The 27,446-nt window shown below is 31.3% G+C and overlaps 2 protein-coding genes across 5 annotated transcripts; both read right to left on the bottom strand.

Moving 5' to 3' along the window:
- Positions 1-665: 665 nt before the first annotated feature.
- Positions 666-13,114, bottom strand: woc (without children). 3 transcript variants are annotated; one of them, XM_065511105.1, is made up of 13 exons: positions 12,999-13,107; positions 12,417-12,852; positions 9,263-10,090; positions 8,954-9,187; positions 8,741-8,821; positions 6,730-8,420; positions 4,028-5,073; positions 3,577-3,956; positions 3,389-3,514; positions 3,209-3,330; positions 3,010-3,139; positions 2,070-2,169; positions 666-1,995 (listed from the first exon to the last, which is right to left on the bottom strand). In XM_065511105.1, the coding sequence occupies exons 3-13, from the start codon at positions 10,029-10,031 to the stop codon at positions 1,821-1,823; spliced, it is 4,854 nt and encodes a 1,617-aa protein (XP_065367177.1). In that variant the 5' UTR covers positions 10,032-10,090; positions 12,417-12,852; positions 12,999-13,107; the 3' UTR covers positions 666-1,820. The 3 variants fall into 3 exon arrangements, with proteins under 3 accessions (XP_065367177.1, XP_065367183.1, XP_065367192.1); XM_065511111.1 differs by having other exon boundaries at positions 8,759-8,821; positions 12,417-13,114; XM_065511120.1 differs by lacking the exon at positions 8,741-8,821 and having other exon boundaries at positions 12,417-13,114.
- Positions 13,115-14,381: 1,267 nt separating this feature from the next.
- l(3)mbt (lethal (3) malignant brain tumor) lies at positions 14,382-26,934 on the bottom strand. Of its 2 annotated transcripts, XM_065511085.1 has the most exons (5): positions 26,821-26,934; positions 21,395-22,264; positions 17,217-19,367; positions 16,198-16,757; positions 14,382-16,120 (listed from the first exon to the last, which is right to left on the bottom strand). In XM_065511085.1, the coding sequence occupies exons 2-5, from the start codon at positions 21,969-21,971 to the stop codon at positions 14,765-14,767; spliced, it is 4,644 nt and encodes a 1,547-aa protein (XP_065367157.1). In that variant the 5' UTR covers positions 21,972-22,264; positions 26,821-26,934; the 3' UTR covers positions 14,382-14,764. The 2 variants fall into 2 exon arrangements, with proteins under 2 accessions (XP_065367157.1, XP_065367165.1); XM_065511093.1 differs by lacking the exon at positions 26,821-26,934 and having other exon boundaries at positions 21,395-22,276.
- Between the last annotated feature and the right edge of the window lie 512 nt (positions 26,935-27,446).

Genomic DNA, 27,446 nt, shown 5'->3' with positions numbered 1-27,446 from the left:
AACTGAGAGTATTTATGGATAATTTTAGCCAGTTGTGTTTTAAACATACAGACAGACGAAATTTTTTTGTTATAAAATAAAACCACACATTTCATTTATTATAAGTATTAATATAGGGAGGAAATAAAAATGTTTGACAAAAAATTTTAAATAACTATTATGCTTTATACTATACTGCTTTACCAATTTTTGCATGTTATAAAATTCAGAATACGGGTATAAATATGAAATGTTTTTTGTGTCAAATTTATTTTAATTCAATGCATTAGTTTTTGCTTTGTTATATTTGTACTTAAATATATTAACGAAATTAAGTTTTTATTGTTGAATTTGATGTTTTTGAGGTTTAACTAAAACCCAGGGATTTACATTTCTAAAATCCCGAATCCCGGGATTTGTAATACCCAGTACCGTTTGACATCCCTAGTTTTAACTGAAAACCTATTCGAATTGCAATTTTGTAATGTTATTATTTAGCAATTTTAAGGTAAAATAGCTGGTGCGTATTTATTGGACAAAAAAAATATTTTTAATTTAATACTTACTCATTCATTGGGGTTTTTTTGTGATGCTTGTTTTTCTAATCAAATGATTATGTGATGCATTTTAAAACAGGACTAACTCAAAGTCCTTGAGCTTGTCCTCCTTTATAAAAAAAACAACTATTTACTTACAAAAAGGAGTTTATTTCATTCTTCAAACCAAAAGCTGGATGTCATTTCTTCAAATTCATTAATTATACATACATATGTATTTATATATAATTATTCACTTATATTCAGCTAAATTTCGAATAAACTAATGAACCTTTTGAAAATAATTGTTGACTGAATGAAATTATTTAAAGGTTAGATTTTTTTTTTACATTTACAGAATTTAATTATATGATTAAAAGAGAAGAACAACTTAATGTAATATATATTTATTTTTTTCTGGTACTTAAATAACTATATCTTAATAGCTAGATCTTTTTTCAAGTGGGGTAATTTGATTAAATTAAAAAAGAAATATGACTTGAAAATATGTATAAGTTTTAGATCAACAAAATTACAAGGTTGTCTGGCGTCATAAAAAAGTATGAATGTTGTTAAAAAAAACTGCAATAATAAAAATGTGCTTTGCACAAATAAAAAAAAAACTAAATTTAAAAAAAAATAGATTAAAAAATTTTATATTTATATGCCTGTTTGTATATATAATAAAAATATACTATATGTATGTATTTATATTTGTTGTGTACACATGTCCTGTTAAGTTTAATTTTTTTCGTTCTTTTTTTAAAACCCCAAATTTTATTACTTGTTAAAAGTTTTTAATTCCATATATTTTATTAAGATTATTATTATATTATTATTATTAACATTACAAATATCAAATTTGTGTTTGTTTTATTATTATTATTATTAAATATATATGTTTATTTTTTGTTGTGTGTGTATATAAAGTGTATGTACGTTTATATTGTTTTGTGATTTTATATGTGTGTTTTTATTTCAATTCAAAAAATACATTAATTGTACAAATACAAAACGAACGAAATTAACGCTGTACCACTCACTCCTTTAATATTATCCAATAACTTGCTGTTTTAAGTGTTTCTGTTTTTTTTATATTGATATTTTTTAAATGAAAAATATTAATTTTGTATTTCTTATATTCTTCCATTTAAAATTATTGAAAAAATTTGCAAAAAAAAAAAAGAAAAATAATGTGAATTAGTATTTCTATTAAATTGCACGCTTTAAGCAGCAATTAAAATCATAGTGATTTTTATGTAAATGTGCTGTTCGTTGCTAAATCATCTTTTAAAATTGAGATGATTAACTTGTCAATAGCGCTATATTAATTTCCTTAACCATTTTTACACGATGCAACATTTTCTGTAATGCCTCTTGACTGAGAGCCTGTGTGGAGTACCATACTGGTGAATCGGGTACACAAGAACGTTCTGGTTGCAAATAGAAGACATCATTACGAGTTTTAACACTTTCCGGACTTGAAAAAAAAAGAAGTAGAGACATTATTTTAAAATCACATAAATAGATTTTAATAATATGTTTCTCATTTACCATTTGGACAAATAGAATTCATATAAACGAACTGGACAACGTAAGGGATTTTCTTCGTTTTCTTGCTGTTCATAAACTTTCTTTTTGCGGGGATTGGCATCTGTAATAAACAAGAGTTATTAAGTGATAATTATTGTAATTTCGGTTGTAATTTCCACTACATTAATTTGCGACCGTATAAAATATATATAATGTGAGATGTTCCTATATAATTCGATTCGTAAGATATTGAAACATTGATATTGAATTGAGTTATGGAGTACCCACCTTCCATCATAGGAAATTCGTTTTAGTGATATTCATCTCTAGGCTGAAATCAACTTGTCGAAGCCACAGATAACACATGACTATTTGTTGCCAAATTACGTTTGTTTTTATAGATAGACAAAATCTTACAAGAACGCGATACTGCGATCGTACAAGCGTTACCACGACAATTGGATCTACGCTTCGGAACTACCCGAGTCTCACTCTTCAGAATTATAAACTATTTTGGGAATTGACAAAATCAATCGGAATCTGAAGAAGCTAAAACAAAAACGATCGGAATTAAAACCATTCCGATCGAAATATGTAACAGGCCTGTATTATATATACTTTTTGGGGTGGCAAATGAAAAATGTGGACATTAAAAGCGGAGTGACAAACCTATTTATACCCTTACCACTCATGTTGAAGGTTATAAAAATAGGTACAAAATCGAGACACAGTCGTGGCTTTTTTTTTTTGCTTATATCTCAGTCATTTGTGGACAAATTTACTCAAATTTAAAGTATCAATCTTGTATGTAAGTTATTTGTGGGCTTTGGAAAGTTGATTTCAATAGACAGACGGACATGGACATGTTTATGGGGTCGCAAATGAAAAATATAGAAATTACAAATGGAATGACAAACTTATACATAAAATATTCCATTAAAAAAAAAAGTGTACAACTTACCAAGTCCAGCTTGTGGTGGATAAAAGCGTAATAAGACATTACGTGAACCAGGTGTTTTGGCTGTTTGACCAGTACGCTTCCAATGTTTCATAATATGTGAAAATGATAATTGCATGTGCTCTTCGACGGTCTGAAAAATCATATTAATTGTAAACATAAATTTCAAGTTTTTTTTTTTAATTACAAACGAAATACTAACAGTTAAATTGAAATGTTTTGTATTAAAGAACATAAGAGTGCTTAATAAAACGTGCGGTGAATGGGCTCCCAATTGTTTGCATTCCCACAAATGTTCTTCTTCCACACGGGTAACAATATATTCTAGAAATAATTATAACATTTATTAGGTAAGATTTTTATTAAATATTATAAAACTTACGCGAATCATTATAGAGTACTGAAAATTTGCGGGCTACCTCATCTAGACAGTCCGTAAAACGTTCGTAATAAGTGTCCGTAAATATGTTGTCAATACGTCCGTTTTCATAAAGATATTGTTGAATGCCTATAAAAAATTTTAAATTCAAATTAATTACTGACTGTTAGATTCCTAAGAAACAAACTTACCCAATACTAAGTAGTAAATGGTATCGGGAGCATATTCGGTGCCATTGGGTTTTCTTACTTCCTTGACGAATAGACACAATGAATAATTTAGTTCGTCTGCAGTCATTTGCAGTAGTTCGGTTTTGAATGGACGTCTTCTCATCGAACTCTTTTCAATGTCGGCATTTTTAGTCATTACCCATTGTTTCCAGGCATTAACACCAAAGGTGTATTTTAAACACATGTTGGCGTCAGGTTTCTCAACCGGTTGCATAGGTTGTGGTTGTGCCTGTGGTGTTGGTTCCATTTCTTCAATGCGTTGGCGTTTAACGGGTGAGCGATTGTTGCGCGGTGAGACTAAAGAAACAACAGCGGCTCCGCGTTTGCGGCCACGAGCGCCTCTGCAATAAAGAAACATGAATATAAATAAATTTTTTGTTAACAAATCAGTATTTAACTACTTGAAACATACCTTTGAGCATCCATCATGTGATGTTGCTGCTGCATATGATGACCGCTCATGTGACTCATGGAATCGTCGTGTTGCACCATGCCAGGCGGAGGATTTGTTATTGTATTAGCCGTTACAGCCGATTCCAGATCAATCGTACTTGTTGGCTGATCATAATCCCCTGTGGCCATTTTAAGTGCCATTTGCAAGACATCTTCGCCATACGAGTTGTTGGTTACATCAACCTGTTGTACACTATTATTGTATTGCAACGATACAACAGCAGGATCAGGTTTCACTTCATCCTCCGAATCGGAGTCAGATTCCCGTTTCTCTTCAGCTACCATTTCGGCCATCATCAAAAGTTCAGCCTCAAATGGATCGGCTGGCATTTTGTCTTGGATCTTTTTAATTTCTTTCATAATACCCTGTGCCGAGTTACGAGTTGTAGGTATAAAGATAGGAACGGGAATGGGAAGTGGAATAGGAACTGGCACTGGGAAGGGTGCAGAGTACATGTACATCGGCTGTGGCAGATAAATGGGCACTGGCACGGGTATCAATACCTTGTTTGAGTAATCCTTGTCCGTTTGAGTACCCACTGTAGCAGTTTCTGGTTCCGATTGTATACCAACTGTAGTTGTGCGCGGTTTACAACTGGTCTGTACATTTCTAACAGCAGGCGGATACGGTGGTACGGCCACAATTTTGGTCTCCGTTTGCACTGATACCTTCTCGACAATCTTTTCCACCACATTATTACTATTACCAGCGCCACCACGTTTGTTATTAGTTCTGGGTGGTGAGGGCGTTAGGGAACGCTCAATAATCGCGCTCTTACGTGGTCTACCTCTTATCAATTGTTGGCTATTATTTGTAACGGCTGGTACAGATGGCGCTGGAGGAGTGGGAGATTCTGCTTTGCGCCCGCGTACTCGAGTTCGTCTAACGGTAACATTACCAATCATTGTTTCGGTCTCTCCGCTGGCCAATGACGATACGGTCGATATTACTGGCATCGTTGGCTGTTTTTGTTTGGAAGCCGAGCTTTTACTGGGCAATTTTATCTGTTTAGAAGACATTTTAAAATAAGAATAATATTTTTTTTTTAAATTTAAAAGATTCTTTTTTCGTTTGGATTTTCTTTTCGTATTTTTTAATTATTTTTTTTATGACGAGTTTGGCGGTTATATTTTCTAAACGAGTGAAAGAGACAGTCATATATATACCATATGTAAATTAAACTATGAAATCTACTACATTTTTTGGATAATTAGAGTTGCATTTATAAAATTGCTACCATAAAATAGAGTGAAATTTACAATTTTATAATAAGTGTTTTTTTATTTTCAACCAAGGCGTTTGTATTAGTTTTGTATTTATCAAAAAGTTTGTATTTTAATTTGTCTTTTTGTGTTGATTGCTGTTGTATTTTAGTTTACGAGTCATAATAGGACTTTATAGTCTTTTCCCATATTCATCAATACTTGATATCAAAGGTTTAACCTTCGCTTTACCAATACCCATCCGGGTGACCATTACGGATTTAGTAGTTTAATAATTTTTTTAATTTTGTTTCGATTTAAATGAAATTAAGACTCACTGAACAAATTTTAGAGTTCTGTAGAATTTATTAAAATCATTTTAAACTTTTTGATTTTTTAAAATTTTGTTCATCGCATATTGTATAAAAGTGCAGTACCACCCGGGTGGGTATTGGTAAACCATGTACATAAAAAAACCTTTAGTAAAGCGAAGGTTAAAACGCAAATTTTGTATGGAAATTTAGTTTTATAAACCTTTTAACGGTGAGGTAAAAGGATGATATGGACACCAAAGACATGTAATTTCAACAAGACGGCGAACACAGCTCATGTCGCATTGGATATACTGAACTGGCCACAGAGATAGTGAGATTTGATCCCGTTAGACTTTTTCTTGTGGGGATTTCTAAGTAGCAGGTCTTTGCGAATTAGCCACAATCGGCAGAGGTCCTTAAAGCTAACATAATCCATGCCATTGGTCAAATTCAGCCTGCAGTCATGAAAAATTTAACATTTCGGATGCGCAATGTTATATTCCATACATAATGACATCGATAGGACATTCACATACACATAATGAAATATCCTTTATATATATAACAGTTAAAATCCTAATAATTAATAAATTATATAAACAATCATTGAATAGCATCTCAAAATACCGTTCATGTAAAATTTCTTAATATTGTGAACCATAAAATACTGGCTAAACTCTAGTTCATGGACGTTACTAAATTTTAGCAAATTGTAGCAAAGGTACATCCTTCCATTATGAACATGGTATAGTTTTAGTCAAAATTTGTTAAAAATAATAAAACTACGCCATATTTCAAGATTTTTTTTTGTTTTCCTTGGCTCCTATAAACTAGATTGGTTCCTTTTATTAACATTGTGAACTAGAAACTACATTTTGAATCTAAGTATTTTTAGCGAGAATAGAAAGTCGCTGATGAAACTCCTACGGGAAACGTGATTTGTTATATAATTTGTTTATAAATCTAGTTGATTTGTACGTAATGCGAAATTATTGTATATTATATTGCACTGAGAGCAACGACATCGGAGAGATAACTTTTGTTAAAAAAAAAATAATACTAATCTTAAAATAATTCAATGTTGAATTCGTCTTCAACTATAACATCATTATTGAGTCATTCGGAATTATAAAATGTTACTTACATGTAATGGTGTTTGTTGAGAACTACCCTTTAACTTCACACGTTTCGGCAAACCTGTAGGGAATGGTGCTGCTCCCTTGCCCGATTTTCCACTCGATTGATGAGCAGACGATGATATATTCGATGACTTGGGATTATCGCTCTCCAATGTAAGCGGAGCTCTAGCAAATTGACTTTGGAACTGCATAACACATTGATATGTACAAAAATTACGCATTGATGCATCAGACATGGTCAAATGGTATTGGGGTGTAGCCATATTTGTGCAATTATCACATTTAGTGACAGTGCGTGAAAAAGCATTAATTGAAACGCCGTACAGTGTGAGACAGTTCAAGGAGCACATTTGAACTTCCTGATTGTCCTGTTGCTTAAGAATCATATCGAAATTATATTTTTTCACTTTACACCACTGACAGGAGACGATGCGACGGTTGAGCACTATGTAAATGTTAAGGCAGACACGTGTACAAAATACTTTTGCACGTTTTTCCGAGTAAATGGTGAAGGATTCAGTAGCTTTACGTTCAAAATATTTACAACACATGCCGCACTGATCGGCCACAATATTGCTGACGAATTTAAAAGCTGAAAAGCAGGGATTTGAACAGAAATTATGTTCTTTGTCCTCCAAAATAATTTCAACTCGAACCGGTTTGTCATTATTGCACACAGCACATATATCATTGCGCATGTTCTTCTTGGGATTGGCAATATTATCATAGCGTCGCATACAGGACTGTGAACAGAAATCCTTAAACTGCTCTTTGTCGCCGACAGGGGCTAAGAAACCTTCATTGCCGGAGGAAATGTCCTTCTGGCAACAGGAGCAGGTTTTTAAACCCTTTTTAAATTCATTTAAGCAAGCTGCACAACAGAATTGACGCACATCGAAACCAAAGCGTACGCAATATTTACCCAAAGCTGGGTGGGGTACGTCTCCATGGCATGTCTGACAATTGGCTCCAATCGTACGCTGGTATTTACCCAAACAAATTTCATTACAAAAATCCATAGTTTCCCATATGAGATTCTTGTCACCCAGAGTTATTTCTGAAAAACAGTCAGCACAGCGGCGCACAAAACTAGCTGCTCTTTCCAGACGGGCAGCTTCGGCTTCACCCGATGTTCGAGCAACTACTCTTGACTCAGTTTCGCCAGATTTTTTGGCATTATCGTTTGAAATCGTTGTAGCACCGATATTCCGTACTCTAATCGAGTGTCTCTTTAGTTTAAATTTATCTGGTTCTTCGGCATTCAGTAAATTGAAGCAATCATCGTTACAAATATAAAAGGTGTCATCATCTTGCTTAAAGAAATATTTACACGTTTTATCCTCTCTACATTGTAAACATGAATGACTATTAGCCTCGGCATCGTCATCGTCCCTGCTTTCGCTCGCCGGTAGTTCTTCAATCAAAAACTTTTTACGGCGTATAAAGTATTTGCCAGTATTTGACTCCATAAAATGTGAACAACAACCTTGTTCACACAAATACTCAAATTCGGACGTGTCCGGATTTTTGAAACGAAAACCACAGGCCTTTTCCTCATTACATTGCACGCACTTTTGAGTGGCGGTTACAATCCAACCAATAATTGTTTTTGCACCACTATTGGCTTCGTTTGTACTTGAGTGCATTTCTTCTAAGAGCGGCTCCTCAGCATCGGCATTCTCATTTGAGTTATTCTCTGTAATATTACGATGATAATTCAATTATTTGCTTTACTATGTAATATTTCTTAATTTTTTTTTTTTTAACAAATCTAATATTTTCATATGTCACCTTGTCCAATTAGCCAGATTAATGTGTTTAAATTATTTGTATTATTTTGCATCAAAAATATATGTAAGTCGACATGAAAGATGAAGATGTATAATCTTTTTCTCAAATATTTTTCAAAATAATAAATTTATATTTCCATTATTACTATTATTGGGATGCTTGGACAAGGATATATTGGTAGTATGTACATAATAAAATTATGAAATGTTAAATTAAAAAATTTACCTTCTAAATTTTCATTACCTTCATCATTTGCTTGATTTACACTGACTTGAGCTTCGGCTCCAGCTGCTTTATTAGCTTGAGCTTGAGCATAAGATAGAAATAAATACAAATAATGGAAATACCATTAACAACTACAATAATACTAACTAATTTAAACTAATTATAGGGTCGACATACATACAACTTATAGGTATTTAGTGTATTGAAACTTACCACGCGCTTCGTGAGAATATGAGCCAGCCTCAGTGTGTTCTTCACTGGTTTCTTTTTCTTCGGCTTCTTTGCTCTTTTCATTGGAGCTATTTTCTTTGTCTTCGCTTCTCTTTTCAGCATTTTCACGTGCTAATATTGCTTGCTCCTTTTCGGCATCCGTAACTGTCGACTCTGTGTCATCAGGTATTAAGCAAACATCAGATTCTTCTGGTTCTTGTACATTCTCAACAGGTTCTGAAGAAAGATGTTGTTAGTTAGTTCCTCAGAAAAAAATTACGGACCATATAATAAAAATAACGGACTACTTACCATCATCATCGGCCTCCGCCGTTTCAGTATTGTCTTTTTTTCCATCGTCTTTGTCAACATCTTTATCCTTTTCGCCATCATCGATGTCCTCATCGCGACTTCCATCATCCTTGTTTTCATTCGAATTTTCTTGTCGATCTCCACCATCATCTCTATCGTCTTCATCAGCTTCTTGTTGCAGGGGTTCCATAGACTCATCTTGTTGTTCATTATCATTACGATCGTAGGATTTATTGTTTGAGTCATCATCACAGTCATCACCACCCTCTTTTTCTTCCTGATTTTCATTATTGCCCCTCCGATCCATATCCATGGCATTGTCGTCTTCATCACCAGACTGGGGCAAAGTGTTGTCAGCCTCTCCCAACATATCTGATTCTTCGACAGTCGTCGGATTATTCCCTGATATATTGGCATCAACTTCTTCAAAATCTCGCGATTCTCCTCCATCATCCTCCTCACCTTTTCCTCCGCCATCTTCGGGCGGCGGTCCTGCTGATGTAGCACGAGAATTTTCATCTACTTCAAACGTTCCCTCTGAGATTTGTTCAAAATCATCTTCATTTGCCCCACCTTCATCATCTGGTGCGTTACTATCTTTGGTAGCATCACCATCATCTCTGGTATCAATAGCCCCTCCACCACCACCTCCGGGAGCTGTGTTTTCTTCCACGTCTTTATAAGAATGTTGCGTATTTTCTGACTCCGGCCGAGCCGAAGAATTTGCTTCGTCCGTTTGAAATGAATCTAAACTTGATATTTCCTCCATTTTAATATTATGTTATCCACAAGTACGCAAATCGACAATAGAGGATATATAGACATTAACTAGAAAAAAATAAAAATAAATATTTATTGGTATTAATTAAACTTGCATTTTTATTCTATACAAATAAACAAATTAATTTCAATTTCACTATTTTTTTTTAATTTTCTCTATGATTGATTTTTAAATTTGTATTTGAACTTGGAACTACTTTCGATAACGCTTCGGTATTAGGCTGATGTTTGGCCTAATCTGAAACCGAATATCATGTCGGACAATTATATTCGAATTTCAAAATAGGGACAATTATGTTTATGAACAATAGAAATTTTGCAATTAAGTCTTAACCTTCTGGCCTCATGATCAACATATTCCCTTACATGCAGTAAGTTGAAAAAAGAAAATATTTCCATTTTTATTAATCTATATTAAAAGTATATTCATACAAAAATCCCAATAATCATTATTGAGTACAAATAAATGCCAAAAACAATGGTTACGCAAAAAAACTAGTCTTTTAAAAACATCGGATGCTTGGGCATCAGATTCGGCATATCAACAACATTTAAAATATTAATCACATCCAGCACAAAGTTGCTGGTCCAACATAACCCGCACAACATATTTTAATCGAGGCATAACCAATCGATCTTTAATAGCATCGTTTTCTTAAAATGATGTTAAAAAAAATTGAAAATCTTAATTTTTTTATTCACTGAAAATTTTTGCTGTTTAAATGCAAATTTGATGTGTGATATATCCCATTATATGTCAAACGCCATCTACAACAAATTAATTGTTTTGCCACACGGTGCTGTCAATGTTATCAATTTAGTCATCCTTTAAAGCTTTTTGTTCGTATTTCGTTATTCTATTTTTGCATTTACAATGTGACTAAACTTTTATTGATATTCGTTAGATTGATTTTTAGGCATTTCTACCCATTTTTGTTCTTTAATCTATCCATTTTCTGATCTGAATAGACAAACGTCGGTTATTTCTTATGGGGCTGACAGGTTTAAAGACCCCCGTTTGTGATTGACGATAAACCACCATATTGGTAGTTTAATCTGGCTATGATTAAAGTATTCTACAAAAGCTACAACGTTTTTAAAGTACAGACAAAAACTCAAGAAAAATAATTTTCAAAATGATTTCAGAACCAAACGAATGGATTTCATAATATTTTTAATTTGAGATAGTACAAAAATGCCGAAATTAAATTCTGCAAATCCAACGATTTTGTACATTGTGAATTCGATTTAGTGAACAGAATATGTGTTAGTTTAAAAACATTAACGTAGAAATATAAATCTTTGGGGATATGATTAATAAATCTGAAAATGTCCATTATTTTTTAAATTCTTAAAAGAAAAAAGAAAATTGAGTGCAATACAAACAAAAAATAAGATGTTGGTTTAATGATGAATTCAAGAAAAATAATTCAACTACTACTATAGTTGAAATCTCTAATTTATTTTCTTACTTTAAATATTTTTATGGTAGGTATTTAAATTATTTATTAATTAATTAAAATTTTAAAATTAAAATAAAAAAAAATTAATTAAAATTAATGATTATAGCTAATTTTTTTGTAAAACTTTTAACCATATTTGGCCCAATAGGACTCGGTTAAATTAAAATAAATATAAAAAATAAATAAATAATTTTTATTTGTTGTTGGTCCTAAAAACACAATAAGGGTATTCATTTAAAAAAAAATAGGAAAATTACACTGATTTTTTTTACACTTACAAGAAAAAAAAATTCCACCAAACGTAGTATATTTAACTGTAATCAAATGTAAAAAATCAGAGTGTAATTTTCCATTTTTTGAAATGAATGCCCTTAATGTATTTATAATAAATTTGCTTTTGCAAAACAAAAAAAAATGTGTGTGTTTTACGCCAAATAAGCTCTACGACAGAAAAAAGCTTCAAATCTGTCATCTCATAGAAACAAATGTGATTCTTATGTGCATGATATCCAACGCTCCTTCTAGGTCTAGGGCACTTTTGGCCATTTTACATTGGGCGCTTGACAACATAGTTTCAAGCTATTATTTTTTAGGCTGCCGTGGAAAAAAATAGCTTTTTACATCTGGTCACCTCAAAAATATTTTTCCCGCCGTTGTGATGCGCAAAGAAAAAAGCAACAACAACGATACACATATATCAGAGCAACAACGACTCACATTCACGATAATGTGAGAAAAGACAAAAAATAAAACATACATACAAAAGAAACGAAATAATAAAACAAACTAGACAACCAAATCTCTTACAATTCGATGACAGACAGTAGGGTAATAAAGAAAATGAAGGAAAGAGAACAAAAATTAAAACTAAATTATGAAAATAAGAAATACTTTTTTTTTGCAATATTTACCTTCAGGTCAAATTTAAATTATTATTTGTATAAAGTTTTTAACAATTCTTTATAAATCCAATATTACAAGACCAAAAAAACTCTGAAAGGTCTTATACAAGAAACAAACCCTTGTCAATGTGTGTGCTGGTAAATTTTTTAGAAGTACAGCACGCACAGTGGGAACTCCACGAGTGTAATAATATATCGTATGCGGCCCACCTAAAGCCGTCTTGTTTTTCTTTCTTTTTGTTTTTTTTTTAGCAATATACAAACAAAGCACCTTTCTTGTAAAGTTTTATAATTTTTTCAAAAACTTTTCCGCAATTTTTCGGTATATATTCATTAAATTTATAAAGTTCGTTTTTACAGATTTTATTTTTTTCTCGTCCGCCTCTACGGAATGAGGTGGAATATAAATGTACAAGCGAAACGAAAAATGAAAAAATGCTGCCTGCTATTGGTGTATAAAAAAGAAACGTAAGAGTAATCACTTGTGTCAGCTTCAATATTTATCATAAATTTTCCAACACTTTAACATTGAATATTCCATTGGATTTTGGCGTTGTCTTATTGTAGTTTATTTAAATTTCACTTTTTTACTTGTTTTATTAAATAATTGTACAATTTTAACCGATAAATTTGCGTTAAAATAACCCGTATTAAAAACACACATAAAAAATCTAATCGGCTTCTTTACAACCAAATAATGAAAAACACACAGAACTAGACTGCTGGAATAAAACTACAAGAAAATTGTAATTGATTACCACGTAGAGTTGTATTCACATTCAAATGCAACTCACAGAGTTGCTAAAACAGGGTTGTCGGTCATTTTGTTTGCATTCAATGTTATAGGGTTCTATAGTTGAAACAAAACGTCGACTTTACGACATTTTTCGGGTTTTAATTGGTCGACTTTTCGAACTTTCGACTTTTTTAAAGTTGTGTACATATATATATTCTGGATCAAAAATAACTTACGTGATTCATACATCAATCGGTTGTATTTAAAATTGAGAAAATTGGCCCACAAATGGCTGAGATATAATAATATATAAAATACATTGAGTTACATGTATTTTGTTGTTGGAAGACATAGGTTTTTGACAGCAGACTCAGAAACGCTTATATGTATATTTTATTCTATGAAATCTACCCTATGGTAAATATTTTACTCTCAGTTGCGGCTCTAGTTCTACCCCTATGTTATTAAACTTATAATTAAGACTGAAGCGCTTAATAATATTCAAATTAATAGTACGCCAACAATTTCTCAACGGTGTCGTTTCACAATATCTGGTCAGCATTATGGGAACAAAAATGAGCGTTATCAACTTAATTTAATGGCCCATTGAAGACAGAGTTATCCCTATGCTGCAAAAATCATAAGGGCTAAAGCACAAATCACACTTTCAGTTTTCCAAAACAACTTCGAAACGTCATTACATTTAATTCCTACTTACGGCCGATTATGTTTATGACGTTGTTACTGACTACGCGCAGTTGTAATTTACGCTTACAATAACCTGGAGGTCCAATTTCCACACACAATTGTTACCCATGTAAAGATTGTGCTTCAATATTTTAGTTGGGCTGACAAAAAATCGGTTATTTAAATCCTAATTCTTTTATGTCAACTGTTTTTCTTTTATCTTTTCTTACTAGTATCAAAACAATCAATGATGGATATACATACATAATCGAATCATTCGATTGGCAACAAATATCACAAGGAATTCATTTTATCTGTGCAGAAATAATACTGTAACTTTAAAAAGAAAACTTATAAAGAAATTCCCAAAATTTCCCGACAAAAGTTTTCCAGGAATATCTTTTTAAGAGATTTTCCCGCTTATGAACCATATTTACAAGGAATAGTTCGAAAAAATAAAATCAAAATCAAAGAAAGCTATGTACCTACCGTGACTTACAACGTTCTTGCTTTTGTCATAATTGTATTTAAAAATAAAATGCATTATCAAGTATTTTTAAAATCACATATTTATATATTTATTATATATATTTACATGTCTATTCAACATTTTTATTTTAGTTTATTAATATGATTAATCATTCAAAAAAGGGGTACAGGTTCAAATCCTGTAAATTTCTTACAACTATAAAAAATTTAAAACTACGATATTTTTGAAAAGAATCAAACACGTTGGTTGCCTCAACTTATATCTACTATATTAAAAATTTAGGAAGATTATGATTGAATTCTAATCAAAAGTAACAATATATTAACAAACAATGTATGGCCACAATTTGTAATTATTTGAAAGGAAATCTGTTGTTTCAAATAAATATCCTTAAATACAACAAACAACCCTTGAATATTTTAAAAGCATGTACATATAATTTATTTAGTTTTTGACCGTTACGAGTTTATAGGGAACATCAAACTTAGTTACGGCCAAAGTGCGTAATTGTAAAATACAAGTGAAAAGCTTTACGGCCGGTCCCAATTTCAAGCCCAGTTTTTCGGTAAGATCAGTTTGTTGTAAGAGCAAAAATGCTTCGCCATCTATATCCTCGTGACTGAATAACGTGGCTGTTTTGCGACATTTCAGATAGAGATCTACGAACACACTTACTTCTGTGGCAGACCATTTGAGGGGATTACGTTTGATTTTGTCGGCATCAAATGTATAATTCTTTTGCCACAGTGTATAGTTTTGTTGCAAACGTGGCCCATAGTCGTATAAAAATTCTTTGGCAATGTCTACAGTTACATCGAGAACATTGTTATCAGAATTTGGCGTTTGGGCACATAATGCGACTGGTGATATAGAGGTAGTGTTAGAAATGTTAGCTAATGTCGGCTCTTCTTTCTTTAGCGGTGGCAAAGAGAAGCCGCCCAGTAAGTCACTGTGATTGGTGGGCAGTTTATCTTGTTGAACTAGAACATTACGAGTTTTAATATTGTCCAACATTTGTAAACGTTCCAAAATTTGTTGTTCATTTAAACGTGTCTGTAGGGACATCACCTGGTGTGTCAGAGTTTGTTTGCTCTGTTTAGGCAATGTTCTTACAATATTATCATAATTTACACGTGGTGATTTTTCCACAACAATGCGCCAATTCTCGGCTGCATAGGGACATCCCTCCCTTGTCGCATGAACGCCCATAAATGCTTTCTTAGCATTGCCAATGCCGCGACAACCCTCAACAGGACAAGGCATTTTTTGTTTTGTCATTTGAAAACCTGGTGGCGGCTCGAGATCATGCCCAGTAGCATCACACCAGCCAATGGGATGTAAATCGGGACTATCGTCTTCTAACCAAAAGCAGTAATCACCGGGCCAACCATCCAAATGCAACTTGACACGATGACCTTTATGTGACACTACCGTGGCTGGTCTTATCAATGAGGGATTACGTGGATCTACTACTTCTAATCTCATGTTGGACTTGAAACCAATGGGTTCTCGGGGCGAAAATAGTTCTTCATTAGCTGCTTCACCTGTACCTTGCTTAAGTATATAATCGTCCCAATTAAAGTCGGTATTTTCACAATCTGGCGGCACCACTAGCTGCTGACGTCCCTCATGCCAACCGCAGGGATGTATATACGGAGAATTGATGTCAACTATGATGTCATAACAATCATCCCAACCATCAAAGTGTATGCGTATACGATCATCTAGCACATCAGCCACCGAGGCAACACATAATTTACCAGTATCATTCAAATCCTCAGCTTCTAAATGCATACCGACCTGGAAGTTAAAAAAAAAAATAAAATAAATCATGAAAAATTTAATATTTAAGTCGGCACAATGACTAGTGTACTCACCTTAAATGGATTACGCGGTACCAACGAAGACGAATTCAAGTGTGTAAATAAATGACGCGGAGCTGGCGCTGCCTTTTCCTTATTCAAATATGCGGCCCAATTAAATTTATTCGCTGTTATACCTTTCGGTGGCTGTATAATACGATTCGTTTTAGAACACCAACCAGGCGGAAAAATATCCATAGAATCGGCATTTAACCAAAAATCATAGGCACTATCGTAACCATCAAAGCTCAGCTTCAAACGGTAGCCCATAATATCAATGATTGTACAAACACAGAAAAGAGCACAATTCTCGGGATCTATAGCTTCTAATTTCATGCCGACCACAAAACTGTTGGGTCCAGTGGGAAACGGATTCAAAAAGAGCGATATGGGTGCAGCCATTGTAGTAAAATTACTATTCATATAGGAAGACCAACGAAATTTTGGTTTTTTGATATAGGTTAGGGGTGGTGGATTATTAATGTTGCTTAGACGATTACGTTTGCGCATTAGACAGGTAGTATCGTCACGACGTTTACGGCTATCACGTTTTAAACATGATAACGAACAAAATTCTGAAAATAAAGTTTTTAAAATATTAATTTAAATATTTGTATTAAATTTTAAATTGCATTAAAAATAGCCTCCTCCTTTAACGATAGCCATCGTTTTTTTGTCTATTTGTTAAAGTATTGTACAGATCTGTCAGATTAACATACTCGAGAAATCATATGAATGGTTGTAAAACAAAAACCAATGCAAACATTTCAACAAGCCAACTAACTCTCAATTGGTAGCTACATTATTCCATTTTAATTTAAAAAAAATCGTTAATAAATTATGTTCCAATTCGCTGATTTTTGCATTTTTGGAGGCATTCAAAACCTAGTTCTATTTTGTTTGTCTTGTTCGGGATATCATGTTTATTGCTAATATATTGTTAGCATGTTAGGGAATTCCCTATTCCTAAAATCTCAAACGAATTGTTCGATCGTCCAACAATAATAAACTTTAAATAGTAATAAATAACTTACCTGGAGCCAAAAAATCCACAGATGGCCCTTGAACATTACACCGACGACACATGTAGTATGTGGGAGGATTACTATTATCGTTTCTTCTATGCGATGATTCCCTTTCGTATATTGGCTTCTCATACGCTGTATGGATGCGTTTATTAGGCATGCTCTTTTCATACAACTGTATTAGATTAAATTCATTCAATTGAAATTTCAAATTAGTACCACGTGCCGTGCCAATGCGTTCCTTCCAATTCAACATGTTAAAGTTTGAAAGCATATCTAAAACTGATGAATAGCCATTTGACTGGGGCTCGTCTTTTTGGGCCACAGCTTTTGCCTCCATTAAGGTTTTCTTGAGTAAGGGTGTTGTGCTTGTTGGGTTGTCAATTTTGGGAGACTTTATTAATGAAATCGTAGCCGAATTATGATCTGTGGAATTGTTCGATATGGAAGATGAGGAACTTATTAAAAACTGTTCGTCACACAATAACGACTCATTAAGATGTTCTTTGTCTACTGATGAGGGGGGCCTCAAATTAGTTTCATCGTCTTCGTCATCATCATCATCAATTTCGATTTGTTCTATTTCAACGTCTTCCATGGGTAAAATTGTGACATCGTCATCCTCTGATGAATTGGTGATATAACCCTCATTATTATCTTTTGTGGTGGGTGATTCAGTAGTTTCTTTATCTGCTTCCATATTTTGAATTTCCTGTAGGCCTTTCTGCTTTTCCTTATCATTTCCCTGTGCATTATTGGTTGTTTCCGTTTGTTCTGATTTATTGGAAATTGTCGGTTTATTACTGGTTCCAATTGTTGGCGTTGTTTCAACATTTTCTTTTTGTTCTTTATTATGTTGCGGACTCGTATTATCCTTATCTTGGGATTTTTCCGAATCAATGGATAATTTATCCCCGGAACTTTCCAAGTACTCTTCATCTTCAAAGAATATATCCAATTCCTCCGATTTTAATAGTTCTGTATCATGATTATCTTGACTAACTTCAATGGCATTTGTTATTGCCAACTCAATTTTTGCAGGCTCCGAATGTCTTCTTTCATTGTTAGCTGATGTTGAAGCAGAGGATGATTGTGGTTTCAACACAGTATTACATGAATTAGAACGCTGTGAACGTGGACTTGTAAGTGCTGGCGATTCAGTTGATTTTTTATTAATAGCTTTAGGTTTTAATAAAGATTTTTGTTTTTCCATTATCTTATTAGATGGTTTTATTATGGTATTATCATTTTCTGGGGTTTTCTTCAAATCTATGCTAGTTTTCAAAAGAGAGTAGGATTCATTTGTGTCTTTTTTTACCATTACATCTTGGTTGCTTATAGTTTTAGTTTGGATTTTAGAGGATTTTTCCAATTCTTGTTGTTTACGTTTGTCTTCAACGAATTCTGCTTGCATTTTATTCGAATTTTTCAATAAAGATGATTTCATTTTGGATTTCATTTCAGTTGTTAATGTGTTGGGTTTTTTAATAAGAGACACTTCGCTGTTTAGATTTCCCACCTTAATTTCATGAGGATTCTTTAGAACTGTCACTGCAGAGGGTTCATTGATTATTTCAGTAATAATATTAGTGGACTTTTTTGTTGTATTCTGCAATAAACTGACCTGGGGCAGCTTTTGAACAGTTTGTGCCACATTGGGAGCTTTAACGAGTTCCATGCCTAAAGCGGCAAACATTTTCGAAGAGTTGTCTGCTGTAGTTGTTATAACGGTGTGATTATTAAGTTTTTGTTGCAGTTGCTGGTGCTGTTGGGGTGTTGATGTTGTTAACATCATTTTTGAATTTTTCCCTACTATTTTATTTGGAATTTGTTGGTGATGCTGTTGTTTGCTTTGCTGCTGTGGCTGTATTATTGGTTTATTTTGTAATATAGTGGGTTTTAATAAAGTTGTTCCTGGAGCTAAGCTGGCTGTTGCTCCTGCGCCAGGGTTACCTACAACTATTTGTTTTAAAATATCTGCATTGAAAGATTGTGGATTAAATGTATGTAATTTTGTTTTATGTTGCTGCTGTTGTTGTTGCAGCTGCTGCTGTTGTTGCTTTGTGGGTAATTGTTGTTCTTGTTTTATTTGTACTGCTTTTGTTGTAGTTGTTGTAGTAGTTTGTGTGTTACGTATTATAATTGGTGCCGCAACATGACCTACATAGCAAATAAAAGAAAATAATAAAAATAACATTTTATAAAATTAGTACATGTATTTTAAATTAAATTTAAATATTACCTACTATTTTTCTATTAAGATTTTAAAATTACTATTACATTTTTATGACAAATTATATGAACGTCTAATGTTGAACTAAAATCAATTTCACTAACAAAAAAATAACAAATTCATTAAACAAGATCATTATTATTATACAAGTTAAAACATTAAGGTGACCATATGGTTCTGCTATAAAATAGTGTGGAATTTTAGGGTGTCAATTGGTCTTTAAATATAGAACATTTAGTAGCCATATTGTACAACATATTTAAATGTGATATATCGTCCTGTTATATAAAGGTTTTATAATGTTTTACAAAAACAATTATTATATTTTTATATACATATACTAGCTTTCCCGGCAAACTTTGTTCTGCCATAGCTCACACAAAGTTTGAAGAATCCCGCTATAATAGTACTCCAGATATGCAATAATAAAATTTTATGGGAGGTGCCATGCCCAGCCCATTGTGCCTATATAAGTCAATTATGAATCTAAACCACACAACAACGTCTAAATTTGGTAAACTAAGACAAGATACGAAAAACATTTACAATACATCTTAGCAGACAGGTGTTTGGTACTTTTTTGAAATCCGAACCCTTTAGGGGAGAAAACGGGTAAAAACTTATTTGGAACCCTAGTGTACCTAATATTAATTTGGTAATTTTTGGAAATTTGAACCCTTGAAGTGTAAAAAATTTATTTATTTTTTGTAATTCCTTTTCATTTTAATATTTTATTATGAATACTGAAAATTATTTAAAGAAAAAAAGTACCAAAAAGGCCTAAAAACGGGAAAATACATTTTATTAAAAATAATTAAGTAAATTTTGATAAAATGTTTAACGTTTGTTCCTAAAGTCATGCAAAAATATAGTAACAGTGTGTTATTGGTCAAATCATGGTAAACAGTTTGGTAATTTTTAAAAAATATTTTTTTATGTCACTAAAATTTAACAAAATATGGATGGATGTTTAGTAAATGTTGCATTTAAACCAAAAATTTTCAAAAAAAAAAAATTATTTTTTCGTTCAATATAGTATAAAAAATAAAAATTGTATGTATGTTATACGTGACGCTAATAATATCTATTTAATAAATTTAAAAAATACTACGAGTCAAAATTTTAAATGAATTCAAAATTTTAATAAATACATAATTCCATTAAAAATCTATAACAGAGACAGGGTTGCTAAAAAACGCAACAATCACATCTGGTCACCTCAGTATGTGTATGTATGTATATTGTAAGTACTAACAATATTTAATGACAAATTAAGCAAAAAAAACGCACTTTATTTTAAACAAATAACCAATTTTCTATACTTATTTATAATAATTTTTTCATTTCACTAATAAAAACTGCAATTATTTGCACATTTTTAAAAATTAATAAGAAGACAGAAATTTGTTTAACACATTTTTGTAAAAAAAAAGTTGTACTACAGAGGGAGGTCATTAGTAGTTTGGAGAATTTCTATACATTATCTTATGATTTCGAGTGATAGAAATAAAATATGTAGTATATATTTTATTGAAAATAGTACTTAATAATTCAACTTTATTTAAATTAGTTTGAATGCGTGTCAATTTAGTTACAATGAATTAAATATATTTCTGGTATTGACCATGATAATGATTGTTGGCTCTTTTTCAAACATCATTATGATGTTTTGGTTATATTATTGTTGTGTATTATTATGCTGTAGAGCCAATACACAAGAAAATTTTATGAAAAAAAATAGAGATAAATTTGGAATGAGTTAAAATGGGAACACGTGAAATATAGATTTCAATAGATGGTAATGTAAATTTGATTATTAGATTTACTTTTAGATGATATTTAGATATTAAAATGATTAAGTTCAGGGAGTATATTATGTTAAGAGATTGCATAATGTTTAAAAAGAATTATTTTAATTTAATTAATTATGAATATAATCAAAATATGAACTTACCAGCTGTTGCCATGGCTGGAGATGACGCCAACAGGACACTAACTGTGCCATTGGGTGCTGTGATGACGGGAGTTAAATTATTGTTGTTTTGTGATGTCGACAAGACTTGATAGGTAATATTGCCAGTTGTATTGGCTGAAGTGAGGACCAATGGTTTATTACCATTACCCGATATTAGGGGCATATTTGTATTGTTACTATCGGTACCAGAGAGAACAGGTGCATGAGCCAGCATTGTAGGTGGTATAATCTTTGTTGAGTGCTGTTGCTGAATGGGATCAATAGTACTAATCAATGTTTGATTTGTTAATAAAACGGGCATATAATTGGTCGCCGTCGTTACATATTTTGTAGTATCCATTAGATTATTACCAGTAGTAACACCTTTACCACCAGTACCCACACTATTTAGAGTAGTTGTTACAATGGTTGTTGGCTGATGATGGGGTAGCGAGGATGTCGTAGATGATACATTTGACTTTAATATGGATGTTGCAGTGGCTGGAGTCAAAGGTGGCATCCCTGTTATAAAGTATTGTGCCGCTGGTGGCTGTTGTGGTGTGTTTAAAGGATTCATTTTCACTTTCCTTTTTATTATTCCTAACTTATTTTCTGCACTTTTATATTTTTATTATAATTATTCTATATTTAAAGGGCAATATAACAATTCCCTTATAACTTCATTGTTTTTCAAAGTTGTAACTCCTCTTGTTATTTTGTGGTGATAATAATGATTATCTATGGCGTTTTTTGGCGAGTTGAGTTGAATAGTAGTATTGTTGTTGTTTTTTAAGTAATATTGTGATTGAATTGTAAATGAACATCCGAATGTCATGCCAAGAAGCACGACGACCACACATAAATAACGTTCTAAAAATATCAAATTATTTACACATTTTTAGTAATTTCATTATAAAATGTATTTATTAATGTTATTATAATGTTATTTTTAATACACATTTTTAATCTAACGCTTACCTTTCTGTAACACTACTATACTCTATTTCATAAATCACTTTAATGTTTTCAATTTTATTTTTGCAAGCTGCAGCGTTGTATATTATGGTATTATTGCCTTAACTTACATTTTTTATATTTTATCTTTAATAACATCTAAATATGTATTTTTTTTAGAAATATTTATTAATATAAAAGTTTATAATATGTTTAACAATTTATTAAGTCTTATACCTTTTTTAAAAATTTAATATTTGATAGGTTTTTTAAGGGTTACCTATAGTTTGTAATTTATCGGAGTTTTTTTTTTATTTTTTAAAAAGGTAGTAAAAATAAAAACATACACATGTTTGTAAAATGTGAATGTTTTCACTATCCAAAAAGTGAAAACATGATAACAAACATTAAATTAAAATTATTTAAATATATTTCCATAGATATTTCTTATTGAAAGTAAAAATATTTTATATAAACACCAAATAAATTTCACAATAGGTTATTTATTAATGTTGTAAAATTTTTGTTTTAATTCGGTTACTGGTTTGGTATATAAGTATTCGAATTATTTGATATACCTATTCAAATTAAATATTACTTAAATAAGTGCTTACATGTATATGGGACGTTTTGGTGTCACTCGACTAAACATAGGTCACTTATAGACACTCTATTAGCAAAAACTTTCGACAACTGCGAAACTGGTATAACAACAATAAGGGAACAAATCAAGATCCACAGCAGAGCTTGAATTTTATTGTTTGTAAAATTTGAATAACTGATAGCTCCGACAGAAACCGATTAAAAAATCACCAAATATTCGGTCGTGTTCTACTGATTGCCCATATAGCCGTGCGTATGAATTTCCTACTATAGGGCATGTCGAGCACACCTGATTCTTTGACAAAATATTTTCTGGATTTAAAGAAGCCTTAGGTGGCAATCGACTAAATGTAGGTAACATAGTGACATTGTATTAGTCGGACAATTCACTAAGCAAAAACTTCCGAAAACTGTTATAACAACTATAAGGGAACCACAATCAAGATGTTTAATTTTAATAAGGTTTATTAAATTCTAAAAACTGATTGCCCATATAGCCGGACACCGGATTTGTTGCATAAATATTATCTGGATATTGTTAAGTATCGCCAATTTAATGTGTCATATCATTTGAAATGTATTTCGAAGCTCGCATAAAGGATATATATACTTATTATTCAAAGCAATTATATAATGGGAGATATATTTACACTTTATTAAGAAAACATTATGTATACATTAATACAATACATTTGGTTTACGGATGAGCTTGATTTACATTCATATGTATGATATAGATATGAATAGGTGAGTGAATTGGCCATAATAAACGAGTAATTATTTGGAATTTGTTTCTTTTGTGAATTTAAATATTATTTATTATTATGCAGGTCAAAAATACTTTATTTAATTCTTAATTTTATGTATCAGTCTCAACAATTGTAATTGCAAACAAAACCTTTTTTTATAGGTATACAGTGTATTTGGATATCGTGACAAAGCTGCCGCGGTATTATACATGGTAAATCGATTACGATTATGGTCGAAAATCAATTTTCAGGATCTAAAAACCATTATTTCGTGATCGATTATATACTCCGATTTTAATGCTGAAATCGATTTTTGATAACAATTATTCGAAATAGAAATAAAATTCCGGAATTTTTAATATTGTCTACGTTTTTTGCTTTCATTAAAATTTGCAATATATTAATCTTCAGCTGACATCGGAAAATATTCACGGAGGACCTCATTTGTTAATGCGAAATTTGTTCAACCTTAACCCATTAAAAACCAAGACCATTTAAAATTAAAAATTTTTAAATTCATTTATTTATTTAAACTAAAATACGGTCAAAGAACATAGAAAATTAAAAAAAAATTTAAAAAATTTTTAGGAAACGTGTTTTTGGGGCTGTACCTGAATGGGTACAATGGCGTAAAGTGTATGCTATTTTTTTAATGTGTGAAAATTTTTAAAACATTACTTTTTCAACACAACGCAATATCGCATTATTCAGACAACCATCTTATTCTGTTATGACATTCACCCCATCGTAGGGGATTTTTTATCCTTTAAGGAAATTGGTTTCCAGGAGTAGTTGCGACACCAGAAGCCAGTGTAATTTGTATATGGGTCTCACCTTGTCAGTCGCATCTAAATTAGTGTTATCAGCCAAATTAACAAAACGTTTTATTTCATTGAATCTGTTCCGTGATATAATTTCGGAAATTTTGGAGTGCGAGTATCCTCGCAGAGCACCCAATACGTATCTTCTTTTGGCATAGAGGGAAATCCACTGTAAAGCAAAATACTCAAGAATATATTCAAATCTTCTGTGTTAAAGGATAAATTGTGTTTATTAGCTTGCGATGCATAAATGCAAGTCTGCTAAATGGTTAAACTAATAACCTTTTCCCATTCAAGTATGAAATAATATTGAACTCATTGTCCAAAAAAATAGTTTGAGACATTTGAACATCGCATGGTCTTATTATCCAAATAGAATTTGTTTTGCTTGATCTTGAGGGCATTATTTTCTGTCAGAACATCTCAAGTGGAACATCATCGTCGCTATCACCGTCACAAAATACTTATATTTCACTTGGTACATGCGATCTCTAACAAAGTCGTCAGCAACACCTTCATCTTCATCCATATTACAATCCGGATCTGATAAAATAATAGCTATCAAAATTGTGGTGCTCATATTTTTCCAAAAAATCTAGTTTTTAAAACATTTGCATTAAAAACTTCACGTTTTGATGGTCTGAAATTCTATTTTAGCGTAAGAAAAATCTTAAAAAAAATAATACATATCAAGCCACTGTACCCAATTGGGTACACCGATTTTCCTAATCTCACAACTTTGCCCCAAAAAATTATTTTTCTTATACATTTTTATAAAATGTACACATAATCACTCTACTTCACAAAATTATAAAAAACTCTTCCTTTCGTAAAACTGTATTTGCTCTCCGCAGCTCAATTGTTACTAACCTCGGTAATATTCCAAAAAATGATATAGCATTATAAAAACAGGACAAAATATACCTTAAGGGTATTATTTTTTTAAAATTTTTATGTGTGATGTTTAAAAGCACAGTGTGTTGAATGCAAAATCAAAAAAAAAGTTGTCAAATTTATCTTGTTAAAAAATGTATGAGTATTTGAATATTGCCTTTTTTCTGTACTCAAGCAGGTACAATGGCTGGGAATGGGTTAAGAAATTTTTATAAAAAGCTCTACGAAATTTTTTCCATAAAATTGTCAAATGTTTGCCGTTACGGTTTATAAAATGAGCACCTCAACATAAAGGAGTTATAATACTATTCCAAAATATGATTTTAATCCGTAATTATAGCGTATATGGGTCATTTCCTATACTTCCCAAAAATGCAGGTCGATTATTAAAAAATCGATTATTGGGTTCGATTTATCGACTGTAAAAATCCAAATGAAAATGGTTGATCGAAAAGTCGAAAATCGATTATTAGCTTTTCATACCATTCACTAATACATATCTGTATGTATTTATTGTTTTTAAATTCAGCAAAGCTAGTTGGCTGGATTCCTTTATAAGATGAGTGATGCAGATGTATATTGGCCACAAAGGCCATGTCACATTGCATATGTTTAGCAAACCAATCTTATCTATAGATACGTTATATAAATGGTATTGTGGAAACTCTTAGGTTTTTAAATATTAAATTTAGTTAATCTTCTAAAATGATTGTTCGAATTTCGCAATTCATCTTCAGAACTGAACATCGGATTGAAAGACCGCAAAATCAATTCATTTTCATAGCTCAAACGGAGCAAAATCATATTTCTACTGCAGTGTATGAGAATAGTATTGGCTTTTTTTGGCCAACAGTCGGATACTTTAAATTGTATTCACATTTCAATTAATTTATAAAATCAATGACACAAATTTTATGCAGTCCCTCGTAGTTGATATAAATGCATGATATGGCTGCCTTTAGATTTATATTTAAGTTGTTTTTTTGTTGCTTTTTTTAAAAATGGATATTAAAATATATTTTTTAAATTAAATTATCTTAAATAAATTCAATATAACATACATATATATATTTAAATAAATTTTCCAAAATAAATATCACTAGGACCTCATTAAAGTGTATAATTAATACGTAAAATTACAACTCTGTTTCAGTTTATTTATTTGCATAAAAACCCAAAACATACAAATTGTAAATTTTAGTTAATTTTATAATTTAACTACCTTTAAATAAAATTGTAAATTTGTAATGACTTTAAAATTATTATTTTTAATTTGTTTGTTAAAAATGTTTTCATTTACATACAAATGTAAATATGTACATACACAACAGGTAACACAATAAGGCCAACAGAATAAAGTATGACGCCTAAATGTAAAATAATTTAAAAATATTGTAATACATACCTTAACGATAATTTTGCCACTATTTATATATTATAAACTTGAACGTAAAAGTGTACTACTTTAAATTATTGTTTTTAATTATTACAATTGAAGAAAGCACGGTTATCAACTTCGTTCAAAGGCGTCTAATGAATGAACATCTTACAAATATAATCTATGTAGCTACAACAAAAACAATAATAATGCAAAGGAGTTTTGACATTTATAATATATGTATGGTTTTCTTTTGAAATGGTAACACTGTTTTAAATGTAAGTGTGGACTTTTTCCGGTAAAATTTTCAAAAAAGAAAATTTACAAAGTAAACAAACTAAAAAATTATATTATATTAATTGCTAAATAAAATTACAAACTAAAGGCATTAAATAAATAATTTCAATTATTAATTTTAGATATGAGAAACTTTTCATGAAATAGAAAAAATGTAGGGTTAGGTTAAAAAAGGTACTAAAAATAAATTAAAAATCCATTAATGTATTAATATAAATATGTATATGTAAATAAGGAATAGTGATGTAACAAAACAAATTAAAAACTATTTGCTAAAATAAAATGTAATTAATTCCATTTTAAAAATGTATTTATAAAGTTTTTTGTTTACATTTATATGTGTTATTGTGAATGAT

Source organism: Calliphora vicina, chromosome 1, assembly GCF_958450345.1.
Source record: "Calliphora vicina chromosome 1, idCalVici1.1, whole genome shotgun sequence".
Classification (NCBI taxonomy): domain Eukaryota; kingdom Metazoa; phylum Arthropoda; class Insecta; order Diptera; family Calliphoridae; genus Calliphora; species Calliphora vicina.
This window is presented reverse-complemented; position numbering and strand designations above follow the sequence as displayed.